At 53.0% G+C, this 17,243-nt stretch overlaps 4 protein-coding genes across 4 annotated transcripts; 2 read left to right on the forward strand and 2 right to left on the reverse strand.

Moving 5' to 3' along the window:
* Positions 1-38: 38 nt before the first annotated feature.
* On the reverse strand, positions 39-1,132 carry NECHADRAFT_102373 (uncharacterized protein). The gene is made up of 2 exons (XM_003054241.1): positions 1,018-1,132; positions 39-788 (listed from the first exon to the last, which is right to left on the reverse strand). The coding sequence occupies exons 1-2, from the start codon at positions 1,078-1,080 to the stop codon at positions 267-269; spliced, it is 585 nt and encodes a 194-aa protein (XP_003054287.1). The 5' UTR covers positions 1,081-1,132; the 3' UTR covers positions 39-266.
* A 933-nt stretch (positions 1,133-2,065) lies between these two features.
* On the reverse strand, positions 2,066-5,281 carry NECHADRAFT_31148 (uncharacterized protein; the record flags this gene model as incomplete). The annotated part of the gene is made up of 1 exon (XM_003054242.1): positions 2,066-5,281. One exon carries the CDS (start codon positions 5,279-5,281, stop codon positions 2,066-2,068), a length of 3,216 nt encoding a protein of 1,071 aa, XP_003054288.1.
* Positions 5,282-6,466: 1,185 nt separating this feature from the next.
* Positions 6,467-8,685, forward strand: NECHADRAFT_98811 (uncharacterized protein; the record flags this gene model as incomplete). The annotated part of the gene is made up of 3 exons (XM_003053527.1): positions 6,467-6,958; positions 7,141-8,586; positions 8,641-8,685. The coding sequence occupies 3 exons, from the start codon at positions 6,467-6,469 to the stop codon at positions 8,683-8,685; spliced, it is 1,983 nt and encodes a 660-aa protein (XP_003053573.1).
* A 4,217-nt stretch (positions 8,686-12,902) lies between these two features.
* Positions 12,903-15,939, forward strand: NECHADRAFT_98812 (uncharacterized protein; the record flags this gene model as incomplete). The annotated part of the gene is made up of 1 exon (XM_003053528.1): positions 12,903-15,939. The coding sequence occupies one exon, from the start codon at positions 12,903-12,905 to the stop codon at positions 15,162-15,164; it is 2,262 nt and encodes a 753-aa protein (XP_003053574.1). The 3' UTR covers positions 15,165-15,939.
* Between the last annotated feature and the right edge of the window lie 1,304 nt (positions 15,940-17,243).

Raw genomic sequence — 17,243 nt, forward strand, 5'->3', positions numbered from 1 at the left:
AAGACATGAACGGCAATTTCAAAGATGATGGACATTGTTGCGAATGCGTGATAAACTGTTGATAGAAAATACATCTTTTGTTTCTTTCATAGCTAGATTTAATACTATTTGCTCGATCCTTTGGAGCGATTGACAGGAGATGGTCCCAACCGACTGGGGAGATAGATATCATGCTTTAAAACTAGTGGAACGCCTATGTGATTGCATCTTGTCCCTCAATTAATCATGTCATTAACAGAGAGGTCGTCATGTGCCTCTGTGCCCTCTTACGACACGTAGACAACGGCCTGAGGTGCGCCGTCGCCCCAAATACCAACAACAGCCATGACGAAGCCCAGGGAAGAGAGCACCGTCCGAGCGATGTAGCTCCGTGCAAGGGTCTCAACCTCGGCTCTCACCTCCTCGCCGTTGACGTCGTCAATGTCCTCCTCACTAGCGGGCTCGCTGTGGCTGTCGCCGAGGACCTCGTAGCTGGCTTCCATCTTGGCGCGGGACGACTGGCGAGGTGCTGCGGGAGCGACTTGTCGGGGCGCGGGGGATGGGAGAAGGGTGGGAGCGACGGAGGAGAGGGTGGCGAAGAGGGCCGTATAGAGAAGGTAGGGATGGCGGGCGGAGCGCGGGGCGAGGAAGAAGCTGATGAGGAAGGGCGCCGAGGCGAGCGAGGTGAGGGCTAGGACGGGAGCCTTGAGAGCATCGTTAAGGATGGTGAGACCCTGAGAAGCCGAGGAAGAGGAGGGGAGTCGGAGGAGCGAGGGGAGGGCGAGGGTCGAGATGGAGTAGGAGACGCCCTAGAGATGGATGTTAGCGAACTGAGCTTGCGATGCGATAGTATGCGATAACGGCACAAAGTATTGTAGCAATGTCAAAAGTGTGCAACAATGTTATGGTCAAGACAAGTTTTCGATGGAATCAGAGCTTTAAGTTCAGATACGCGAACCAGGGCAAGGATGTTTCTTGGAGCTTGATATGATATCACTTGATACCCAAAGTCCGAGCAGAGGCAGAGAGAGCACGTACCGTCAGCAAGCCGAGCGAAACGGTGCCGACAAACTTGAGGAGCGAAACGCCCGTCGAGGTCATGGCTGAAAGAATTGGTCGGTCGATCGTGTTTTAATGATTTGGATTAAAAAAAGGTTGATGTTTGAAAGAAGAGGAGGGGGAAGAAACCGACGTCGGGATGAGGTGACGAGATCAGTGACGACGGGATGAGAGTCCGGAAACATGACAATCCCAACCCAATCCTTCCCCGGCCTGCCGGGAGCGAGAAGCAGAGGATGTGATTGGCTGTAGCGGACATGAAGAGCCGGGGCCATCACTGTCGTGTGGCGCAAGCTGCGGGGTGGTGTGGCTAATGAAAGCTCAAACGCGTCTGGCGCTTCCGCGTCTAAAGGTGGGGCACAGTCGCTTAAACACGAACCAAAACCACATCCAGTCGCGTTTTTCTCTGCAATTTTCTTCCTCTTCAACAAACTTCCCAAACCTCCAAACAACACCCATACCACTCATTTGTAAGTCACCAACACATTCCAATTGCTATTCTTTCCATCTCGCATGATGAGCTCCTTTTTTCAAACCCTCCTCAAGCTTTAGGAAGAGCCGTCTGAGACTGCCCTCGAAACATGCACTTTGCCAGCTAAGCTCCTGACAATGGCCGGTTCGCCTCCTGTCCTGCTGTGCGCCGCTTCCCTCTCGGGGAGTGCGCTGCACGCGGGACGCCTTGGTGAGCTGGTCGTCGGTGAGCCTGGTGGGTGTGTCGGGGGTGGTGGTGCTTATAAACTGGGTTTCTGAAGTTTCGAGATGTTGTCTCTTTGTTCTTTTGGATCCATATGTGGATGAGTAAAGAGCTAACCAACAATAATAGGACTCTTACCGAGACGAAAGACGTGGGAATGGGTTGGGATGTTTATCATTGTTGTTGATCAGCAAGACGTAGCTTGCTGTCGTAACTCGTCCATTCATGCATGATCCTTTTAGTCTAGATACCTAATGTTACCATGTGTTCCGTTCACCGTCATGATGCTCCCATTATTCTCTTTGAATCGGCTCACGATAATGTTCCAAAACCTTAAAAGTCACTGTCGCTCTCGTCCACCACCATGGCTCGCCGGCCACGGATTGCCCGTCTCGTAGTAACATCGTCCTCCGACTCCTCCACAGCCGATCTTCCGCCAGCTTTCTTCTTAACAAGCTCACCAAGCTCTGGGATATCTTCGCTTTCCTGTGTGGCTGAGAATCGGGTTGGTACAAAGAAAGGCTTCGCCGTTTCATCAGTTCCAGGCGGCTGTGATGTGCCTGTCGAGATTGGTGATGTGGGAGCTTCCCTTAAGCTCGATATCGGATGGTTGTCGGAGACGATGAAGTCGACCAAATCTTCGCCGTCATCAGAGCCATCCGTCTCCATCATGTCACTATCTCGATCGCAGTCGTCACCAACCTCATCGCTGTTGATCCCACCGGTCTTGCGTTGAGTCTTCCGCTTCCCCTTTCCGCGAGGCTTGCTACCTTTCTTCGGCCGTCCACGACCACGGGGTGTCGCCTCTTCTTCCTCTTCCTCTTCATTTTCGTCCTCCTCGTCTGACATCCCATCATCCACCATAGAACCAAGAACGTAGGATTCTGGCTCCAAAACAGGAGATAGTCTTCTCCTCTTAGCTTGAGGCTGCGCCTTTGAAGGAGGTTGTCTGTTCGCCTTCTTTTTAGCCGGTGCCGCTGGTTTTGTTGGTTTTGCTGGCTTCGCTGGCTTCACCCTCGCAGGCGGTCTCACTTCCTGCGGTTCATCATCAGATCCAGCAAATGCAGGTACTGGAATCTCCAGGTAGTCGCTCGTATCCACGGAACGACAAGGCAGCACCATGCTTTCCGGGTCAGTTCCCATCTTCTTCCACATCTCAACGCAGCGTTTTGTGCGAGTCCCATGCTTGAGCTTGAAAACTGGTCGCAATTGCCGTTGCAACTCCGGATAGGCTGTCATGCTTGGTATTGCTGTTTCCTCCACAACCGTGTGATTGAAGGGCAGGTCACGGTACGCCCGGTTGAGCTCCTTAAGCTCCTCATCTTTAAGAAGAACCTTGCTCTGGTCTGGTACTTGAACAATGTCGCTAAGTTCCGGGTTTTGTCGTGTCTTTGTTTGCTTCGCTTTACCCCCAACCTTCAACATGCTCGCCACACTCTGAAAACCTGTCTCCACTCCATCAGGCATGTGGAACTTCTTTGGGGGCTTCTTCTTTCCAGCCGGAACTCGACGTTTCTTAGGCTCTGGTAGTGACGTGTCTTGGGTGTTTTCGACGGGTATGTCAACATGTCGCTTGTCGACCTCTGGCCGGATGGCCCTAGGAACAATCCGTGTCGAGAGATCAAAGCGGAAGTTGAAGCGGCTTCCCTCGCAAATGAGGGTTTGCATCTTCTCGTAGTTGTCCTTGGATTTGGCGAACTGGTCTTCCTCCTTTCCACGCATCAGGAGCAACACGATATTTCCCGCCCGCTTTCGACCTGTTCGGCCCATTCGCTGCAGCATTCGAATTGGCGACGCTGAAGAATCATAGCAGACAATGAGGTCAACCTGACCAATGTCGAGTCCTTCCTCACCAATAGATGTCGCAACGAGAACGTTGAATTCTCCTCGCTTGAACCTTTCGATCGCCGCGATCTGCTGGGCTTGCTTCATGCCTTCTCCTCGTTTACCGTCAGCTTGCCCAACGAAGACACTAGCTTTGATGAGCGGCCGATGGGTGTTTAGCATGCGCACAATGTCCTCTGCCGAGTCACGGTACTCGCTGAAGACAATCACTCGTGTTGCAGAGCCCTCTCCCTTATCCATGAAGTGATTCAGCACGGTATCCGCCAAGGCAGTGAGCTTGGGATGGCCCACGAAGCCATCTGTGCGTAACCACTTGGAGATCTTGTCCATCATCTCCTGAAAGTTGGAGTCTTGGATAAGCTGGCGCTTGTACTTGGAACCTTTCTCCCCCTTGCCTTCCTGCTCACTGCGCAAGTCGACGAGGTTGTCGTAAAATGGTTTGATTCCGTGAAAGTTGAGCAGCTTTATAGAGTGCGCGATGCTTGTGAGAACGCTGAAGACGGCTCGCATCATATGTTGAACTCCCTGGTTTGCATGCCTCCCGCGTGATGCAAACCATTCCTTCTGAGATTGCATCAGGCCGTAAGCTGTGATAGCCATAGGATTTCGTCCGAACCAGATATTTTGTGATGACAATTTGTCGGTTAAAGGTTTCAGAGCCTTGGTGAATAACTCGCTGACAAGACACATCTCGTCAGATGGGTCAAGAACAACCTGCTCGATATTTCTCTGGTGGACATATTGGCGGATATCGATCGAGTCCTCAGTACGAATCTCGCAATGGGAAATTCCAAGGTTATCAATAACCTCTTGCACCGTCTCGATCTTGGATCCAGGTGTAGCAGTCAGCGCCAGCACGCGGAAACTGTTGGAGAAACGACGGATGAGTTTCGTGACCTTGGCATAGGCATACTCTCCAACACCTCGGTGTGCTTCGTCGATGACCAGCAGAGCAATCTGCTTTGGATCCGCATAACCGTGGGAAATGTCGTTCAGAAGAGTCTGCGGGGTCATGAAGAACACCCGTCGCGCCTCCCACTCGTCAACACGCAGAGCTGGAGGGATATCTCCGGTCAACAAAGTCGTCTCTGAACGAGGGATTCCAGCAATGTTGTAACACGCATCGACCTGTTGTGCCACGAGGGGCTTCGTAGGGGCAACAAAGACAAGCTTAGCGGTTTTGGTCCACCGGTAAAAGTTTAGCATAACGGTTGCCGCAATGAACGTTTTTCCTAGACCGGTTGGTAGAGCCACCAATGTGTTGTTGAAAAGACTATTCTTGACGATGCTGAACTGATAGTCGCGAATGGCGCCTAGGTTTGTGGGATAAACCCATGTTTTCATGGCCTCCTCGTCTATCGCATGATGAGTCCGCGGCTCTGGGGGAAGGTCGGCACGGAATACGCGAGCAGTTGCTGGTTGTGATGTTCTTGGGCCATCACTTGATATCGAGCCACCGAAGAGGGTCGTCTGACGCCAATTCCCCGAACTCGTCCTGCTGAATCCTGACCGTGCAGTTTGAGGTGCTGAGATTGTCGCAGAAGCCGGTAGCCTTGACTGGGGTGGCTCTGGAGATGAGAAGGCATCTGATGGAAGATCCTCCAATTCCAAGGCCGCAACGGTTGCTGGATCCTGCTGGCTAGTCGGCTTGGAAGCTTGGGGCACCGAATTCTGTGTGGTTCTTGTAGCGCCTTGTCCACCCATAGAGGATGAGACTTGTTCAAAAGCCGTGATGAAGTCCTCGTCGGCAATATCGTCGTCGAATTCGTCACTGTCCATGGTGAAAGCAGCGCCGCAGCAGCGGCTATCCGGAATTTATAGCAGAATACAGGAGCTCAAAGCATCGTGAACTGCGAGGTAGTCCAATTGTACCACCTCATTCCCTGTTGACAGAAATATTGACAGTTGATGGTTGGTGAAGATCAAGGCAGGGACGCGTCGCACTAGCGGCCTTGCCTACCAAGCCACGCCAAGGCGAGAAGAAAGAAACGCGAGGTCACGTGAAGGGACTGGTCATTCCCTCCATCAAAGCCTGTAGTGCCCAAAAGTACCTACCTACCCACCCAACAAGGGGTGCATGAATTAGGAAATTTCTTACACAAAGAGCGCTAGAATCACAGTCAATCCAAGGGGCTCTTAAAGGAAATTTTATCAAGGAACAAAGGGTTTATTCCCCAATTTGACAAGCTCATGTAAAAGCACCGTGTTCGCGGGTGAACGTTTCACTGACTCATATCGGGTGCTAGTCCCAATCAGGTATATTACTGCAAAGGCTGCCTGCTTGCCTGGGAACCTTCACCTTCGCACCAGTGGGGCTTTGCAAAACGTCACATCGACTCCAGAAGAACCTTTGCGTTCTGGCATCCTTTTCAACGAAACTCTACTCATTCAACTACAAAACCGCATTCCCACGTCAGAAGTACCAGCGCTCCGCTACTTCTCGCGTCACGGAAGTGCGACAGCGACCACAAGGCGATTGATTTGCCGTCGTTCCTTCCCCCTCAAGCTCGACCTTCGCACGACTCTCCTCTCACCGAGAGACGCCTCGCCTCATCCCCAACAGCGGCGACAGCGACAGTGACCAGTTTTTCTTCTGGTCGCCTCTCCACCGCAAAAGAGTCTCGCCGACTTGAGCACAAAACACCACCCATCGCCTCGCTCGATATTGCGCTCTCGACTCCAACCACGGGCTCGATCATCTCGAACGTCATCGCTTGATCTCTGTTCGACTCGTCGAAAGCTTTGTGCAGCATCGACCTCCAAAACAAACCTCAAGAAAAAAAGACCACCAAACAACCACAAAAAACAACCTTAAAAAACCACTACAAAAAACAACCTACAAAAAAAAAACCACCCACCGTCACCACATCCCTTACCAAGCCTATTACCATGGCGCCCCGAGGTCGTCAGACCACTACAGCGCGGAATGCGACCCGCAAGGCGAGCGCTGCGTCAAGAGGTGGCATCTCTAAGCGTAAGGCTGGAGGTCGCATGGATGGCGATGGTGACTTGGACATGGACAGTGCCGGTCGACGCGCGAAGCGGCCTGCAAATGCAGACTCAAAGCCCACCAGGTCCAGTACCCGGATCTCGACCACAAACCCACGTGGCGCTTCGCGAAACGCTCAGAACGTCCTGAAGCATCTGAGCAATGGCTCTGCTTCGTCTCTTGCCTCGCGCATTTCTAGCGTATCTTCCGGCAGAGGCCCCAAGACACGGTCACAGGACATGACTGGTCTCAAGATGGTGCGAGTTGGTGGCTTGAAGGAGAGCAAGGCTGCGAGCAACCCCGGTGGCGGGCTCAACGATCTTCTCGGCTTCCTGGAGCGCAAGGCTTCATCACTCCGCACCGGATCAAAGCGAAAGGTCGCAATCAGAAAGGTATGTTTATCATTGACGGAGCACCAGGTGCGGACCACACGACGCGACAACGCGAGACTTTGGAAGTCATATGTCGATTTCAATGCGATCTGAATGCGATTTAAATGCGATTCACGCTAGATGATTACACCCACCCGCACCTTGGCTCATCACCTTCGACATTCCCTGCTAACTCAATGTAGAGCCACTATGTCGGCGACTACGTCTACGTGGGAGCGACCGAGGACGACGTTGAGGAACTAATTAAGCTCAACACCTTCACCTTTGCTGGTGCACAGTTGGAGGTCATCCGCGTGGATGAGATACCCGATCGCGGCAGCAGAGTCGAATCAAAGGAAACCCAAGAGCTTCGAGCCAAGCTCCAGGAAATCCTCAGCCAGAGATACATTGGCGCGAACAAGTTGCTAAAGCTCGACGCCCTTGCTGCGGATCCGATCCTCATCGCCCTAGGCATGTTCGACACCCGCGAGCGAGCTCTCAAGACGCTCAAAGGACTCATGGCCATCTGCGACGGACTCTTTAAGACGGAGAAGGATAAGCGCGAGGCCATCGAGAGCATCAGCCTCGCCAACAACAACATCGACGATGTCGCTCAGGTAGAGGTGGTGGCTACAACATTCCCGCACCTCAAGAACCTCGACATGAGCGGCAACCAGGTGGCCAACATGCAAGCTTTCCAGCCATTCAAGGGAAAGCTCAAGCACCTCGAGACCATCTACGTTACGGGCAACCCTATCGAGATCGCAGACCCCACATTCGCAGCCACTCTCCTTGAGTGGTTCCCCAAGCTGCAAATCATCAACGGCAACCAGCTGCGCACACCCGAGCAAATTGCTGAAAAGGAGGCCGCCTCAAGACCCAAGCCGATCCCTCAGAATGGCCCTGACTTCCGAGATGTCGGGGGCGTTGGCGAGAACTTCCTCCTGGAGTTCTTTGCTTGCTACGACAACGACCGGCCTGGCCTGGCATCTCGATTCTACGACGAGGACAGCCAGTTCTCTGTCTCGATCAGCACCCACTCAGCCCGGGACCCCGACGCACCTGCCCCTATGCCATGGGGATCATACATCAAGCTTTCCCGAAACTTAACCAAGATCAACCACCAAAACGCCCGTGTGCAGCGATTGTTCCGAGGTGCCAACAGCATCCAAGATGCCTGGAAGACCCTCCCTCTCACCCGACATCCCGACATCAAGCAGGAGTTGACCAAGTATATCATGGATTGCCATCCTCTGCAGGGTCTTGCGGATCCCACCGGTCAGAGCCCTGGAGGCGTTGACGGTCTCATCATTACGGTACATGGCGAGTTTGAGGAGCAGGATCCAGGTACCAACTCGACGGGGAAGCGCAGCTTCTCCCGCGTCTTCGTTCTCGGACCTGCCAAGCCGGGTAGGGGAGTCATCCGTGTTGTCAGCGACATGCTGTCTCTTAGAGCGTACAGCGCGCTTCCCAACGTCTTTGCGGCTCCCACTCCTCCTCCTCCTGCTGTGGCCGCGGTCGACCAGCACCAGGCGATGATCGCCGAGCTTTCAAAGCAAACCGGCATGACACCTCAGTACTCGGAGATGTGTCTCACCCAGGTCAACTGGGAATTCGATAAGGCTTTGGTGATTTTCAACGAGAAGAAGGTATGTGGTTTCTTTTTCATCGACTTGCAGTAGCGGTAAGCTAACCAGATTCAGGCTCAACTTCCACCAGAGGCCTTTGCCACGATGGCCAGCTCATAGGTTGACGGCCAATACGGGGTGGCTCTAGGCATGCCTATGCCCATGCAGGGACTCTGCCAGGCGATGCAGTATTGAGTTTTCAATGACTTTGGGGGTGATGAAACGGCATTATATCAATGAGGGGATGGGCAGCAGCCCACCTACAGCGATGATTTGGAGTTTGGGGCATTTACGGACAAGCATTAGATGGAAGGCCAGCAGAATGGTCTGGTGTGGCCTGGAAGTGGTACAGGGGCAATGATTTCAATCAGGAGGAAATTGGGACTCGAGGTTGCAGGACTTTGTGCTCGCCTTGTATAAATGATCAATAAGGGTGTAACAAAAAGAATGGACATCTGGTACCACAAGTAATGAATGCTGTTGAGTGAGACATATGATTTAACTGCCGTGAAGGGACATGCAAGTGTCTCAACATATGATGCGTGACTAAGACAGGTCCAGTTATTCAACAGATATATTGATTTTGTCCTTTGCAATGTGCCACAACAGGGGTTTTTTCCAGTCTTGTTGGTAAGACGCTGGCTGAGGCATTCATCTGGTCAAGACAGCACAGCACGGCAGTCGTCTGATCTTTAACAACTGCCGATGATGTGACAGGCTGGTGTGTTGGGATTGGCCCAGAACCTCTACTCGTGGGAAATTGAGGGGCGGGAGCGGGATGTGATGATGCTCTGCATGCGAGTTGGAGAAGAGACCAATCAGCAGTATTCCATACCATCCGGTGTGAAGCTTCTGAAGAGCCGCGCGCTCTGCTGTCACATTTGGATCTTGGCGACCTCGAAAGCTGGTTTAAGGGTGGCTCGCCGCCAGAGTGGCCGCATATTCTCTAGGGTAGATGTGAGGGAACTAGACGCTTGTGACACGTGTGGGTGAGATGTTGGCGCTTAGATGCTACGAGTGACAAAATGGCAAACGGTATTGGTTGAAAGTCGAGCATCCCAAATCAAAAGGAGCATGAAAAGTTGGTTGCTGGCATTGTCCACGCGTGGCGCGATGGTTCAACAAGCGTTTCCCACGATTCCACGTTGAGGGTTTCGATCGCAAAAACGCATAACGAACTTGGCTGGTTGCTGTTACTTCACATCTGGAAACGGCGACGATCACCATTTGCAGCAGGCAAATCGGGAAATAATATTTCACAAATCATGTTTTAGCTCATATAGAAAAAAGCCCGGTGTTGGAGATCCAGCGTAAAGCGGCCGATCAGGCACAGTGGTACGTAACAATAGACGGGTAGTGACAATTGATCCAGCGTAGTTACGTAGGCCGTATGGTAAACATCACCAAGTGAAACTGGACTAGAGGATCGTAAACAACGTCACTAGTGGACGACAACAGCACGTCATGTATGTTTCTCGTATATAAAAATCGATCATCATGAATAGATGAAGGACTCTGAAATGACACTACCCGATATTCTGGTTGACGGGGTCTGTCAAGTGGCCGGCCGACCTGCCGAAAAGAGCCCCAGATGACAGGTCCTATCAGACAACGAAACGACGCTGCAGATGGTGTGCGTTAGCGAGAGCACACACCAAAGCTGGCGAGATCTCGACGAGACCGGAAGCACGTGGAAGGACCTTGGAAAAAGCCCCGTCATGATGGAGCGATCTCTGTTGGAAGGACAATGAGGATCGACAAGGTGTGGGTTGGCCCCCGCCCAACGAACCTTCATCCCGCGAAATGCAATCAATGTCAACGTCTCTGGTAGACTCTATTTGCGTATATCCATCTTGCAGACGAGTTTGAGGAGCGGAGAATAAAACCAGCTCACTCAATAAGGATCAGGTCGCTGTTCAACCCTGGTCACCTCCAGGGGTCAGGGATTCAGGTGGGCGTTATGGCGCGTTTCATCTGGAGGCGGCTGGGTGGGGATGGAGACCGCGGTGCCTGGGAAGACTGGGGTGCTTGTCGAATTGGTTGGTGGGAATCCCTCTCAGCAGAGTGGGAGTCGAGCCGAATCCATGGCGCCTCTCTCACCATGAGGGTATCACTCAGCGAGCGCGAGTTCGCGCTGTCGAGTGACCGCGTTCGCCAGGTCGCATGGAGCAGGGAACGCAACCCGGGGTCTGGTCCTCACAATTTCTCATGCCAATCCAGTCCAATCTCGCTCAGCCGGTGAGAGTCGGGGCGGTAGGCTATACGGGGAGCTACTTATGCACGGGGATTATAGAGCCATGTGTGAGGTGTACGGAACGTGTTGCGCGTCTCGTCGCGGGGAGGGGAAGCGTATCAGGTAGAGGGACGGTGCGAGGGAGAGCGACGTTGGTTACGTAGGCGAGCCACAAGCGGGCTCAATCAACACGAGAAGATAGAGAAACCTGAGCCTGAGCCTGAGGATTCTCGTATCTGTCGACGGGAATTCGTGGCATGTAAGTCGATGCGAGGGAATGGGGAAAAGATGCTGTGAGGGGGGTCTGGGCGCTCAGAGATTTCCATGCATTGCTGGCCTCTCTTATGCAGAGGGCGCTATCCGAAATGCAAATGCCAGAATCACACAGCGCAGCCGTCCAACGTCTAGCCTGTGGCCGTGCTCAGAATCTCATTACCACGGGGTGGTACTGGGCATTTGTACGCTACCTATATGGATGATACAATACCCCAAGTGCTACGAAACAAGGTGACGAACGTCCAGGGTTCGAGTGGCTGCTTGGTTGTCCGCCCCCTCCCCTATTTTAATCTCTTGATGCCCAGGATGGAAGAACGGGCCTCACTGCCCGAAGCCTTGTCCTGGGTGAGGTGCACTCTGCCAGGGTCCGTGGGGCCGCGCCGCCCCCCTGATCGGAGGCCTGGAGGCCCTGAATGCCCTGAAGGCCCTGAAGAAATGCTCCATGCCACCAATCGGCAGCCTGCATGGGCCGCCGGGACCCTTGCAGCTGGGCGCCATGGAACGTTTGGCGCGGGGCCTGAATTGGCCAATCAGGGGTCTGGACCCCTGGGTGAGACGTCCAGCCTCTGAGAAAGGACCCGCCGTCCCTGCTGTTCTCGCATTTCGTACCTATCGTCCATCACTCGCTGTTGGCGCTGGCGTCTCACCTTACTCACTCCGCCTCGTCCATGCTCTCTCTCAACTCCATACTAAGCTGCTACGCCCAGGTCAAAGCTCACGATAATGGCTGGCTGGCCGGCTTCAACAGTGTAGCCGTTTCTGCTGGCTTGTCGAATCAAAGGCGTTTCTGTCCTTAGCACTAAAAAGCAAATTTGCCCTGGCTCGTGTGTTGCACTGAGGCTTGTTCAGTGGTTGTTTGCAGCATCCAAGCCAGGATCCCACGAGCTTCAACCCCTGCTCGTTTGTGTCTCTCGATCCATGGATCGTCTGCTGAGGCCCTGTCTTTGCTCGTCTCTCTGACTCCGCCTCTGACAAGCCCCCCGTCTCGACTCTCCACTACCTGTTCGTGCCAAACCCGTCGTCCTCCTGTCCTGCATCGTTCCTCTCTTTCTCCCTCTCGTTCTGGCCTGCTCTGCTTTTCGCGCTTGTTTCTGCCACACACCCATTCCAGACCTCGCAAAACCGTCTGGCACGAGAGCGTCGAGGTTTATCGCCCATTACTGGATTCCCTCCTTTTTCCACGTAGCGCGATTTCACACGTCCGAGTGCATTCCCCTGCCACTTCTATTCGCCTACCTGCCCAGGGGCATACCGAACAAACGTACGACCAACAGCCACCCACCTCCCGCGACCTGTGGCCCCCGACTCGAAACCTCACTTCTTCCACTTCGACGACGGCGACGACGATCTGCTCCTATCAAAGGCAGTCAATGTGATCTCTTCACGTCCAACTATCCTCTTAAACAATCCTCGCACCTGTGGTGTTGAGACTTCAGCCACCGTTCCACTCCTTTCGACGCCCGCTGTCTGTCCGCTGCATTCGGCCAGCTCTCCCCAGCTTTCGCCTCACCATATCGCCACGTCTGCTAGCTGAAACTTTGTCTGCTTGCGACTGACCTTGTTCATTCCCTACCCGCGAAGCCTTCTATTCGATCCGACCCCGCGTCCCGTTCCTTTGGCGCGACCCGTTGCTTCTCGTCTTGAACATCGAAGTCGAACTTCGACCACGCAACCGACGATTTCATCACCACTGGCCCGTGGCCAAATCGCTGCAACGACTCGATCCGCGACGCGAATCTCATCCGAGCGAATTATCGAAACCGCCATGCCATCGCAAGTCTACTAACTTAATCACGAGGTTGTAATTTGACTGGGAATTTCCGCTGCGATGAGTTTACCGAAACCACCATCGCCTCTGACGGGGGCGTGCTCTGTCATTCATGACAACACACTTTATGTTTATACGCAAAATGCGTTCATGTCTCTTCCCCTAGAGCAGGACGCAGAATGGAAGAAGTTGGCGACTGGAGAGAAGGTCTCTGGTGGAGCTTGTGTTGGTACTGACTCTGGTCTCTTCGTCGTTGGTGGTACCAGCGACTCAGACTCATATACCGGCCTACAGAAGTTCACGTACGGGGACAAGAAGTGGTCAACCATTACTCTCTCAAGCCCAATCACGAAGAATCTGCAACACCATGGTGCGGCTTATCTCAAAAGCACCGACCGGATTTTTGTCTACGCAGGCACGAAGGATGGAAGTGAAACAGCAACGAGTGAGGGTTGGGTTATTGGCGCTTCAGAGCCACACACCATCCTCGCGACAGGACCAACTGTATCGGCTCTCAACCCTATTCTTCTTCCCTGGTCCGACACCGATGTTTGCTTTGTTGGTGGCAGCGACTCGAACACTGCAGTCTCCTGGTATAACCCTGATGCCGGCTGGCGACTATCCGGAACCACCCTTTCTGAGCCAATTCCGAGTTCGATGAAGGCTGTCCTTGTACCCGGTGACGATGGATCTATCAGCCTCTACGTTTTCGATCTTACTGTGAGCCCCAACAAGGTCCGCCGTCACCTGGTCTGGACTGCCGACAACCAACCCGTAACCCTCTCGGAGGCTTTGACGAAGCGCGATGGAACCGACAGCGCCTGGCCAGTGTACAACGCAACACTGGCACCGAAGGAAGCTCGCAGCACCGACTACACAGTTGCCCAGGATAGCAACGGGAAGATCGTTTTCGTGGGTGGCAGTGACAAGCTGCCCGTCGCCATGTTCGACGGAAAGGAAAACGCTTGGATGGATTCTGTCAAGGTCTTGGGCTCTGAGCCACAGAAGCTCCTGGCTGAAACGACCTCATCCAAGAGCTCTTCTGCTACTAAGACCTCCACCTCCACCAAGTCGACTTCCACCAAGTCATCTTCGACAGTTTCCTCCACGAGCACGGAATCATTTACCACGGACTCATCAACTCTTTTCACCTCAACTGCCACTGCGACAGACAGCTCGACTGGCTCTTGGACTCTCTCAGAGTCTAGCACTGCCTCCTCGACTGATGTTGTCCCCGTCGGAGGCGCAACTAAGAGTGGTGATTCCGGTCTTAGCTCTAGTGCTATTTTGGGTATCACATTGGGAACGATTCTTGGATTCTTGGCCGCGCTTATTGTTATTCTCCTGCTCCTGCGTCGTCGCAAGAAGACTCGCCAACCTTCACCGGAAGCCGCCCATGCTCGACACAACTACCCTTCTGATGAGAAGGACCCGATGGCATTTGGTAATGGTCAACTTTCGCCAAACTCTGCCCACTTCCGCGGTCACAACCCTCAGCTGTCTCAGGAGTCATACTCATCTATGGCTATCCTGATGGGTCGTGCTGGAAAGAACAAGACGAGCATCACCCGAAAGCCCAGCAGCGGCACTAACCGAAGCTCTGTTGGTTCTCTGCACAAGCAGCTGAAGTCCAAAATCAGCAAGCCCATCCTACAGGAAATGCAACACCCCGTCCTGCAAGGTCAGGACACCCGAGGTGTTGCTTTCGACCCAACTGTTGCGGAACCTCGCCCTCGCAACGGACCTCTTGAGACGCAAGACGGCATGCGAAGAAGTTCCGGCTGGAACCGATACTGGTCCGGCGGCAGTGCCCTCCAGATTCTCGGCTTCGGTGGTCCTAAGAGGAACACTGTCGGATCTGATAGCGAATCCCACTACTCGGATTCGCTTGCAGCCCGCAACCCCCGTGTTACTCAGGACTCTGCCACTGTGCCCCCTTTGAACTTTGACTTCCGCCCTGAGATGAACCGCGTCAACTCTGGAAGCCCTGTGGTGGCAGAATACAGCAAGATCCCCTTTAGAGATGGAGTAGCTGGTAAGATTGAGCGCCCCACCTCAAAGGCGTCTTCAGGCTACTCCAGTGGTATCCCTGAGAGTATCAACGAAACTTGGGATCCCGACTATAAGGCGAAGCCCTGGGGCACAGATAGGGCGCCGAGCAGCGTCTATAACCCAAGCTTCTACTTTGGAACACCTCTATCGCCGAGTATTCCTCCCCCTCCCCGCAACCCTCCATCTGGTGTGAGCACACAACCTCAGCTTGCTATGGCGTCGACATCGTCAGATATGAGCTGGCTGAATCTCGGTGACCGACGAGTCTAAGGACTTGGAGCCTCGACGAACCATTATGAAGCGTCTAGGTTCTTAATGCTCCTCTATAATGAGGCACCGATATACCCCATGATGTTCTGACGCAAGCATCTCCTTATCAAACATATGCAAAAGTCTTTACGAACCGCGGATGGATCTGTTTTACTCGCAAGGCGCGGTTCTTCGCGAACAAGATTCGCCTTTTGCGCATCTAGCGCTCTGCCACTCTTTTCTCCTTTCACATCTCCGTGCACGTACATACGAGGACGCGCACTCAAACACACTCACTGCTCCTCATGGACCCAGTGTCTATCAGGAGGAGCCATCTCTTTTCTCCTTTTTGATAAAGCATCGCATGAATCGGCGTCGGCACCTCACTGCTCGACCTAATCTGTCTCATATTCCTTTTTCTTTTGCCCGACGTTGTCGTTTTTCCTGTACATTCTAGACGAGGACCCGGGATTGGTCGTCTTTTTTTTTTTTATCTTCCCTTCTGTCGATCGTTGTTGTTCTTATGATACCACCACCTCCTGTTGTATGTAATTGGCTAGAGTAGCAAAAGGGGAGGATGAAGTCGGCGGGGGGGAAGTAGACGGAGATGTGAAATGGAGAAAAAGAAGTGACGGGTGGTAAGGGTGTTGATAGTTGTTGTGGAGGAGGAGGAGGAGGAGGAGGAGGAGGAGGGGACGTGGTTGCTGGCCGAGGTTGAGCGGCGGCAACTCTTTTGTTATGTGTGTATGTGATGGAGAGTAACGCTGAAGCGGGGGCTGCAAAGCCGGAACTTCACCCAATAAAACGATGTTAAAATCACTCTTGAAGCTGTTGATGTTGAGTTGTGATGAGAGCACCATGTCTTGACTCGTGATATATGTATGGTATAAGTATCATTTATCCATGAATCAGCCCCCAGCTCTTTCAATGCATCCTGGCCCACACTTTTCCTACCTTCGGTCCCATCCGTGGTCTATCAGATCAGACTTTCGTCAAGCTGCGGGCCGGGCCTTTTCTTTGTCCTGTTTAGGAGCACGTGTCTGCATCGTGAGCACGTGCCGGTTGATCGGCCAAAGAGAAGATGGATGGGAAGAGTTGAAGGGGATTGGTGCGTTGGTGTAGGCTAGAGTTAAATTCCTACCTTGTTTATTATCCGATGGATGTAGATATATGGCGGCCCTGTTCGACCAAGATGGCTGCTCTTTGTTGAACTGTTAATGTCAACATGGATATCTAGGTATCTTGGCAAGGAGTAGGCCAAGGTGTAGAGTTCTGAGAGTGGTGCTTGGACAGCCCCCCTTTAAGCTCAGCTCATAGGACATCCTCATATGATTACAAGCAACTCGATTGAATCATACAGCCATACTCCAGTATTCTCAATCATGAATCAATCGTCTCATTTGTTTGAGTGCAATTCATGGTTACACAAACATTGCCAGTTTCCTACGATTCCCCACCCAAAGGCTGCCTGAAGCGCCAGAGACATACAGAACGAATGGAAGATTTCTGGAAAAAATCAGGTGCTTTTTCTGCAGGTCGCCAGGCCAGACCAACGTTTGTTGGCCTTGGACCCTGAGCCTCACCCCGGGTTTGTGCAGCGTGCGGCGTGGGGGGGGGGGAAGAGACGCCCCGAGCGGGTGAGATGGAGCGGCGCCCGGATGGTGGGGTGGCTCTCGGTGAGTGTTTTGGGCAACTTGGCTCACGATGGACGTGGGAAGGGCGACTTTTTGCCGCTGTCAGGACATTTTTGACAAGCGAGCTTGTTGAAGCTCGGACTAGAGTATTTTCTAGATGGTGTTGGGTAGAACTAGAATTATGCTCTTTAACTTGGAGGACGGTGTAACTTGGTTGCTCAACGGTTACGAGTAGACTTGTAGTTGAAGGACTATGTATGCGAGGTTAGACAAAGGGGGTTACCTCTGGATACTATGTAATTTAGCCAAGCAACTGGAAACTCGGTAGCACCCAATACCTTCTCAGACTCGTCGTCGTGTTCCTCTTAGTCAAGAGAATCGGAGACGGAAATGGTCTCGGAGAGAAACAAGCACGTAAAGCGAAAGAGCCCCGAAGCTTGGCGTGTTAGTGCGGAGCCCTCCAAAG

Source organism: Fusarium vanettenii (assembly GCF_000151355.1).
Source record: "Fusarium vanettenii 77-13-4 chromosome 1 genomic scaffold NECHAsca_1_chr1_3_0, whole genome shotgun sequence".
Taxonomy (NCBI): domain Eukaryota; kingdom Fungi; phylum Ascomycota; class Sordariomycetes; order Hypocreales; family Nectriaceae; genus Fusarium; species Fusarium vanettenii.

What these genes read in the sequence shown, in the direction of transcription:
- NECHADRAFT_102373 (XM_003054241.1), bottom strand. Translation starts at nt 1,080, where the DNA reads ATGACCTCGACGGGCGTTTCGCTCCTCAAGTTTGTCGGCACCGTTTCG. An exon ending in TTTCGCTCGGCTTGCTGACG is followed by an intron (nt 789 to 1,017) that starts GTACGTGCTCTC and finishes ATCCATCTCTAG; the next exon opens with GGCGTCTCCTACTCCATCTC.